This window comes from Magnolia sinica, chromosome 17, assembly GCF_029962835.1.
Source record: "Magnolia sinica isolate HGM2019 chromosome 17, MsV1, whole genome shotgun sequence".
NCBI lineage: Eukaryota > Viridiplantae > Streptophyta > Magnoliopsida > Magnoliales > Magnoliaceae > Magnolia > Magnolia sinica.
In genome coordinates, this window is record NC_080589.1 from 10,933,674 (window position 1) to 10,942,623 (window position 8,950).

An 8,950-nucleotide genomic window follows, 5' to 3' on the forward strand; every position below is an offset into this window, starting at 1 on the left:
CTTTGATGCGTGAATGGAGATGGGAGATCAACTGTAAAATTGAGTTGGAGAGAGGGACCAAGAGCCTTGAATTTATAGATGATTTGGTTCCAACCCATCAAAGGAACCAAGTAATTACATGACTCTTTATCTCCTCTAATTAATCAGAATATTCAATGCCATTACAGAATTCCAAGAGTTTTTTAAACCAAAGGAATGAATCTGACGGAGTGGGAAAAGTCACTCCTTAGAATGTGAAAAAACATTCTTGGAATGTGGAGAGACCTCTCAAAATATGAAAAGGTGTGGAATATAAGAAGTTATTCTTTTTAATACAAAGGTTGTGGTCATAAATGGGCCACTCTCTGTATATATTCCAACATAAAATCGTTAAATCTGAATTCTTGAAAAACCTTAAATTCCTCGTCTTCCTAAATATCCTACAGCACAACAACACCATTGGAGAAACATTCTATGATTTGTAAGGCAATAGCACCAATGGGTTGTACCCATTCAAAGATTAATTTTGCCAAGCCGACACCCAACCCATTTTCTGCCCTAATGGGCTGGCTTGCAATTGTAATCTATAGACTTTGGATAGGAAGAACCTTAAATGTGGATATGGAAAACCCATAGAAATTTGATGACATGGAGAAAAATGGAAATGTAGGTAGTTTGTTTTGCATGGTTGGATTTTCATGAAAATGTTTTAGAGTCAATGGTCAACTGCAAACGCCACCTCTCATTATTGTGGAAGCATCGTAGAAATGTTCATGGATTAGCTTTCTGGTAAAAAAAATTAATTAACTATTTTTGTAAAAGGAAAAGCTTAAATAATGATAGTAAATTTCCACGACTACCTTTTACAATACAAAGTCGTGCCTCTCAAACAGTTCATTTGTGAGAATAATATATCCGTATACACAAGATTCGTGCCGTTATTCGCAATGTAAGCTAGATGCATAATACAAACCCTTTACCCTCCAACCAATTGGAATTATTGAATCAATCTAAGGTAGATGTTCCAGATATTATTACACACATGCCATTTAATAAGCATTTAGGCCATATCTAAGGGTATGTTAATATATCGAAAGACCTTTATTTCATGTACGAATGAGTATATTAGTGTTTGATCTTGGGCTTCTTCACTATCATGACGGTGCAGTGTGCATGGTGAGCACAATAGTCGCTTACGCTGCCCAAAACCGCCCTGCATGAAAATTCAGGTTAATATGTCTGTTAGACTGTAATTGTTAGTAAGATAGGCAGTTGAATGTAGCAAATGGAAAGAAAATGCAGAAGCTATTTATTGAAAGATGCAATGGTTGCAGTATGGTATGAAATGCAAATACACAGCCATATCTATGATTCGAATTGTTTGATTTAAGAGATCCCGCTCTTAAAAAAAAAAATCAAAAAATCAAAAATCAAAACAAAATGGTTTTTGCTAAATGGGTTCTTTCTTCCCAAAGAATTGGATCTCTTAAATCACATGGCGATTAATACCGTTGCTCTCACACGCATTTGTATGTCACATCAAAACAAGTCCTGAAAAGAAAAATACACAAACAACTCTTTTATCCTTGTGCTGAATAGCTAATGCGGTTGGAAATCTTTTATTTTTCTTTTCTTGTGCTTACCATCCGAAGCGAAAATCGCTGCCGGAAATGACAATGGTTTCCATGAAACAACTACTTTTCCTCTATTTGATAAAAAAAGAAGTGGGCTTGGAAACCAACTTCCATTTCCCAGTTTTTCCTCAAAAACTGTGGACATTCATTTCCCCAATCCATAAAAAAACTAGAAAAGAAAACAGACAATGAGAGGAAAATTGGAACCCATGGTTTTTCCATTTCGTGATGATTTTAGGTTATCATATGCACACACATTCTAGTTTTCCTTCATCCAAACACCCTCTAAAATCCTTTTTGAGATTGTATTCCTATGGTTGGAACTTCAAATTCAACTCGATCAGAGTAGCTTTGATCAACCATGTTATTGGCCACACATACGAATGAAGACGCTATGTCCTACAACACTCCGACCCAAGTCGGATACCGGGACGTGTAGGGACAAGGATGGATAAGGGATCCTCCTTTCCTAGGACATGGAAATCCATCGTTCACATCTCTTGCTCGATGAACATTAGATCTTAGTGTTTCAACAAGGCCCAGATTGTGTGAATGGACGATTATCTGCAATGGGACCCACAAGATTTTGGTTTAATGTTCTCCAAGTTGCAAAATCCTCCCCGAGAGCGCATGGGGGGCGCAGCTCAATCCAAACTGCCCCAGTGGTGGAACCCTCCGCACATTGGTCATATCCCAAAATCAGATTGATGAGATGATCCTAGCCTCTGATTACTGGACATTTGTTTGAGGAACTTTGACCATCAATCTTCATTTTTCACTGACTATTAGATAATTACCAATAAGCTTATTCGGCAACTTGTGTGCGGCCCCCCATAGTGTAGGGCCCACATCCACCCAGTCAATAAAGTGCACTCCTTCAAGTTCACCCTATGTCCAGAAAATCAGGCAGATTCAAAACACAAGTGGGTCACAGGACAGGGAACAGCTGGGATTACACCATTAAAGCCTTCCAGATTGTGTGTAGGGTCCACCATGTTTTACGTATAGCATCCAATCCATTCATAAGACGTGCCCTACCAGGATGAACAGACCTAAAAAATCAGGACATTCCAAGCCACAACATAAGAGTTTAATGTCTTTAGACATGTCCTACTAAAGTTTTGGATCAGTCTAGCTTCTGGCCTCCAAAGATGGATGGAGTGGATTTCAAGGACACATCATGGTGGGCCCTACACACAGTTTCTTATTCCACAAAGGTTGTAGAGGAACCGACCTCTTAGCAATTTGCTTGTTTTCAGAACTTGGTTTCAGCAAACCAGGGCCTGTTTGGCAGACACCTAAAAATGAGTTAATGTCATTTCAGTTAACAGTGGTTACTTATTATAGATCTCAATATCTACACACAATGAGTTCATGTTCACAGTAATTATGTATTTAAAGAGAGATCTTTAATACATTATCGCTTACAAACTAAAATGAGATGAACTCATTTTTAGGCATCTACCAAACAGTTTCTAAGACTTGGTTTTTCATAATATCAATTTTTTGGGTTACAGAACAACTGAAATCTTCAGTCGGGTCCATTAAACCTGGTTTTTCCAGAAATCCAGTTTTGGGGTCCAAACGAGGCGTTAATTATAGTTTGAACTTCCAAATTAAGAAGTGCTAGAAATCCATACCTTTTTATAGCTCCATAACCATGACTGCCCACAGCCAACATGGTTGCCTGATGTTTCTCCACAGCCTCACAGAGAACATTCCGGGGATCTCCGTCGACCACTTCTGTGATAACGTCATCCACCTGCCCATCCATCAAAATGTTCATATTCAGGAAAGCTACAGAAGAACAGGTGATAGTTGAAGGGCCCAAGGGTGCGTTTGGGTAAATTATTGAATTGATTGCAATATTTAATCTAAGGTGAAAATAACCAAATTGTAATTTCTTTAGCGTACTTAGTTAACAATAAAAAATAAAAAATTACCACTTATATTGAGGGGCAGCTCCCAATTTAGGGGTGTGTTTGGTTACACTATCAAACTTAATTGTGATCATTATTCTAGTGAAGTGGAAATAACCAAATATTAGCTTATTTCCTACCACTTATTAGAGTTGTACACGAGTCAAATCAAGTCGAGCTTGGCACAGCTCCGCTTGGCCCGGCCAACAGCCAACCCCAGCTTGAACTCGGCTCGGCTTGGTTCGGTCAACAGCTCGGGCCAGCTCAAGGCGAGTTTGAGCCTGTGCGACATTTTCTCAAACACAGATTGTATCTTCAATCTCCCACACTTCAAATGCAAATCAGTAAGAGCGCTTTGCAGGTATTTCATCTGTCCTGGTTCTTTTGGTGTATTGGTTAGGTTTTTAATAATTGGTATCAGAGCTAACACCATGTCCTGTGCTCAAGTCATGGGAAGGGGTAACCCGTGGAAAGGGCAACCTGAAGTGAAAGCCGCCATGACATGGAAAGGGCTTCTTGAGCAATCAGAGTGCAACCACCATGACGTGGAAAGGACTACTCGGATAACTAGAGTGCAACTTCCATGCCCTGAAAAGGGCTACCTGATAAGCAGAGTACAATTGCAATGCCCTAAAAAGGGCTACATAGAAAAGAGGCCAAAGTGAGTGCCACCACAGAGTGGGCCCTAGTGGAATGCTAGGATTCCAATGGTTGGCTTTTGCCAAGTTTTCAATTTTTGAGTTGGCTTTCTCAGGATGGCCCACCAATACCCTAGTTGGCAATGGGGACTATCTGGGCCTCTGATTGACAGCCCAACCCTCTATCAACATAACAAATGGGCCTATACTTGGGCTCATTTATTAAACCGGCCCATGCCCGACCATTTATAACAGGCCCGACCCGACCCTTGTTTGGCCGGGACCCGAAACCCGACAGCCCAGCCCAGCAGTGGTCACCCCTATCCTAGATATCTCGCTTTTCAATTGGGCTAGCTTTCCATACAGTTGTGTACCCCTTTCAGCGATCCAGACCATTCATCTAGAGGGCCTCACAGTGACAGGTGACGCTGGGGTAAATTCCCTCAGCAGACAATCCCAACCATCCAATCACTGTCTGACAAAAAGATAGCCAAAAAGGAGGAAACCATTGGACGGCTGTAATCACATCCCACTGGAGGAAACTTTCAGCACCTCAAATATCCACAAAAGTTGCCCCCCAAGGCCCAGACCCTAGATGAACTATCTGGATAACCGGAAGGTGGGCCCCACACGGTCCACAGTACTGTTTTGTGTGGTGTGGTCCACATGAGTTTTAGATCTGTCCAATTTTTAAAATACTGTCCTATTGTAGTCCTGAAAAACTGATGGACGGCATAGATTTTTCACGGACATCTCTGTGGGCCCCCCACACCTTCCAACTCCAGGAACTTCGCAATCCGCGTCTAAAAGAGCCCGTAATAATCTCTAAAGAGTCAGGCGAGACGAATTACTAAAATGCCCTCGCTGGGCCGAGCTATCAATTTGAAGGGTTGAAATATAAAAAAAGATAGGGAGAGATTTTTACAGATTTGGAGCGGCAGAGTTCTTTGGCCTTTTCAACAACACGAGCTGCAATCTTTTTCAGATCCACCTCGACGAACGGCAATACTTCGGCAGCAGCTGCATTTTGTCATATACAAAAATACTAAAAAAACAACCTCGAGCGAAATCGAAATTACAACAAATGCCATCTCTAGATACAGATGCGATGGACGAAATACCGGGTCCGGCGAGTCCGACCATCGAAGTGGGAGATGGTTTTGCGTGTACGATTACGAGCTTGAAAGGGTGGTTGGAAGGGAAGGGTGAGAAGAAGTGATCGAGAGTCCATTCAAGGGCGTAGAAGCTCTGCGTACTGTCGTCGATCCCGACCACCATCACTGGTTTGTCCGTTGCCATTGCAGAGAGTTTCTGTCAATCTCTCTCTCTCTCCCTCTCTGTTTTGTCAGGAAATTTTGGGGGATGTTTGCGTATATGATCAGACGGCGACGAATATAAGAACTGATTCGAGCGAACAAACGACGAGGTTGTTCTTCTGTCCATCGAGTATGGATAGAAAAACAAACCGGCAGTTGTAGAGAGCCCGCTCAATAAAAAGCTCCGTGGGAGCACCGTGATTTGTGTGCCCTGCCCGGACCGGAATCCTCTACCACACCGGTTTTAGTTAGTGAGCAATACACCGAAGATCTGTGAAGCCAAAAATCAACTCCGTCCATTAGGTTCTATCCTTGATTTTAGTCAATGGGAATAAAAATTAGTCAGACCTACAACTCAATTGGGCCACACCAAGTGAAAAAATGGGTATAGGATGCTAGCCATAGGCTTATTTGTGGGGTCACCATGATATATATCTTTCATCCGTCCTGTTAATCAGGTATAATCCACCGGAATTAATTGAAGATACAAAAATCTGCGTGATCCAAAACACATGTTACCCACACCGAGTGATGTGGCATATAGAGGATTTTATCGTATGCGGTTCAAATAAAGGGGTCCCACCTGATGACGGATTAGATTTACGCATACATCATGGATTAGATTAACCTAAGAAATCTATTAGGTGGCCCGTATGATCATTACTTCATTTCTGACCGTTGGATTAATTGGATTGATCATATCAGTGGACCACGTAACTTGTCATCAAGCAAGAGACACCTAGGGGAGTTTTATTGTGCCGGTTATTCCATCCAGGGGGCGGACTGGGTGCCGCCCTATCTTTACCCAATACGGTACAGCTCTTAACGTGGGGCCCACCTTGGTATATGTATTCTATATCCACTACGTTCATCCATTTTTCTAGGTCACATTGGCCTACCAGCCAAGTGGAACGGTCTGATTTCTGGCCCAGAAGGTCTAAACACTGTGGCCCACCTAAAGGAAATCCTGGATTTGGAGCATGTGTGCCGATTGATGGATAACCACCTTGCTCTTATCCGGCCGTAGATCTTGTGAGCCCACTGCTTGAGATCATGTATGGTCTATTAACCGTCTATTTGTTAGCTTCCAACTGATGGCTAGGATCTGACTGATGTGGTATTTCTATAGCTAGATGGACGGTTCAGATCATTGATCTGTGCAGCTCCACGACAAAGCAATAAAGAGCCAGCAACGTAGGCAGGAAATCCTTGGCCTATTGGTGAGGTTCTTAGTACCTGTCCCATCGGTCACACAAATTGGACGGTAGAGATCTTCCTCGAATGCCTGGCAGTGGGAAATGAAATGGTTGGACAGTTTTCAATACATACTCTGACGTATAGAAAGAGTTCTATAAATGATTGGATGCGTTCGGCAGTGGAGATCGTCTCAGAACGAATGAATTTGAGTGGAGAAAAACTTTGATACTCTGGCAGAGTAGGATGGGTGATACTCAGGCACTAAGAAATAATTCAGATTCTATGTACGTGGCATAAATTAATTTATATTTAAATGTTCAAATTAGTTTAGATATAATATGAACTAAAGGATTAAGATTATTTGATTATCTGACTACCGGACTTGTGGACATTTATTGGACGGTTAAAATGAAAAATATCTAATGGTCTTTTCGTTCCAAACAAGTATCCAAGAATCAGAGTTTAGGATTGTTCAACCAATCTAATTGAAGTTCTTTACACATTTTAGTCGGTTTAGTTGAGTTAATATACGCCACGTGTACAATTTCTGCGTAACTGCGTATCAAGCGTCGTACGCTGCCAGAGCATCAAAAACTCCCCATATTAGTCTCTGGAAGTCGTACGCAACTGTCTATGAATTAGCAGGGTGGGTTCCGTGGAAGCAGATTAGGTACGGCCCCGGCCTAATCCAAGACGGTTCGGCCCTTACCGTGGGACCCACTTTGATATATATATTATAAATCCACACCGTTCATCCGTTTTTTAAGATTATTTTAGCATATAAAATGAAAAATAAAGTAGATCCAAATCTCATATGTGGACATATCATAGGAAATAGTGGTGAATGAACATTAAAACTTTTTAGGGGCCACAAAAGTTTTGGATGAAGATGATATTTGTCTTTTACGTTCATCCAGTTTTTTTCTCACCTAGGAATTTTTTAACGGTGGGTGCAATCATTAACCACTGTTTCTTATAATATGGTCAATTTGAGATTTGGTTTTGCTTCATCTTTTATTATATGCCCTAAAATGACCTACAAAAACGGATGGACGGCTTGGATGTAGAATAAATACATCAAGTTGGGCCCAACAGTAAGGGCTGCACCGTCTGGGCGAGGCCAGGCCCGCACCTAATCCGCTCCCGGAGTCTCAACAGAGAATTCCTGTTACCCTAATGGTTTGGCGTCCGAAGCTGTTTTTTATTTATTTTTATTTTTTTAGTGAGTGGTGACGTGGACCAATGAGAATTTGAGTATCAGGAATTCTCTGTTGACTTGATAACAGAGGATCCGGACTCTTCTGCTAATAACCATACATGAACCAACACGGGCACGACACGTGTCACCTGCAAAGCTTGTGGAACATGCTAGATTCATGTGGGCTTCCGACCGGCCCAAAAACTGGAATAGTCTGCTCATCCGGTAGGCCACACACGTGTTATATCTCAGGTCATCCTTAAAGTGGCGCCCACCTGATGCATGGCTCGGCATGAGCTTCAGGCATGTGGCCGAGAAATGCTCTGCTAACTTGCCTAGCATACACACGATCTAAACAATCAAACGGTTGGAACAATCCAATCTAAAAGTTTTTTTTCTCTGGGATATCTGCATCCATGTTGTGGCTCATCATATAGACGGTTTGGATCATTGAAAGATCACCTAGGACGCAACTGGTAAAGTCCCGACGTATCCAATTCAAATACGGCAGGATGCATGGTAGCAGGGAACGGATTAGGTGTTACCCGGGTAACAGCTTAGTGGGTATTACCCTTACCGTGGGGCCCACATTGATGTTTTTTTTGTATATCCATACCGTACATCCGTTTATATAGACTATTTTATTAATATATTTAAGATTTTATACACATAAAAATCTCATGTAGATCACACCACAAGAAAAGGTGGTGATTGAGTGCCTTACCATTAAAATTTTCAAAGGGACTGTCGTAAGGTTTTCGTAATGTTTATTTTAAATCCAACATTTATAATTTCAAGAAGATTTGGATGAAGGGGAATTGAAAAGATAAGATAGATCCAAAACTTTTGTGGCCCAGAAAAAGTTTTTAATGGTTATTCCTCACTGTTTCTATTGTTATGATCCACCTGAGATTTTGATCCTCTTATGAATTGGGATGGAGTATTAAAATGAGATGGGAAAACATATGAACGGTGTGGATATACAAAAAATACATCAATATAGGCCCCACATTGTTAGGGTAACACCCACTGATCCACCTCCTTCGCAGAGTTTCCACACTCGCTGGTA

General features: G+C 41.4%; 1 protein-coding gene across 1 annotated transcript; it reads right to left on the bottom strand.

Moving 5' to 3' along the window:
• Nucleotides 1–808: 808 nt before the first annotated feature.
• Nucleotides 809–5,589, bottom strand: LOC131231330 (universal stress protein PHOS34). Its single transcript, XM_058227497.1, has 4 exons — nucleotides 5,292–5,589; nucleotides 5,096–5,190; nucleotides 3,254–3,375; nucleotides 809–1,192 (listed from the first exon to the last, which is right to left on the bottom strand). The coding sequence occupies exons 1-4, from the start codon at nucleotides 5,467–5,469 to the stop codon at nucleotides 1,105–1,107; spliced, it is 483 nt and encodes a 160-aa protein (XP_058083480.1). The 5' UTR covers nucleotides 5,470–5,589; the 3' UTR covers nucleotides 809–1,104.
• Nucleotides 5,590–8,950: the final 3,361 nt, after the last annotated feature.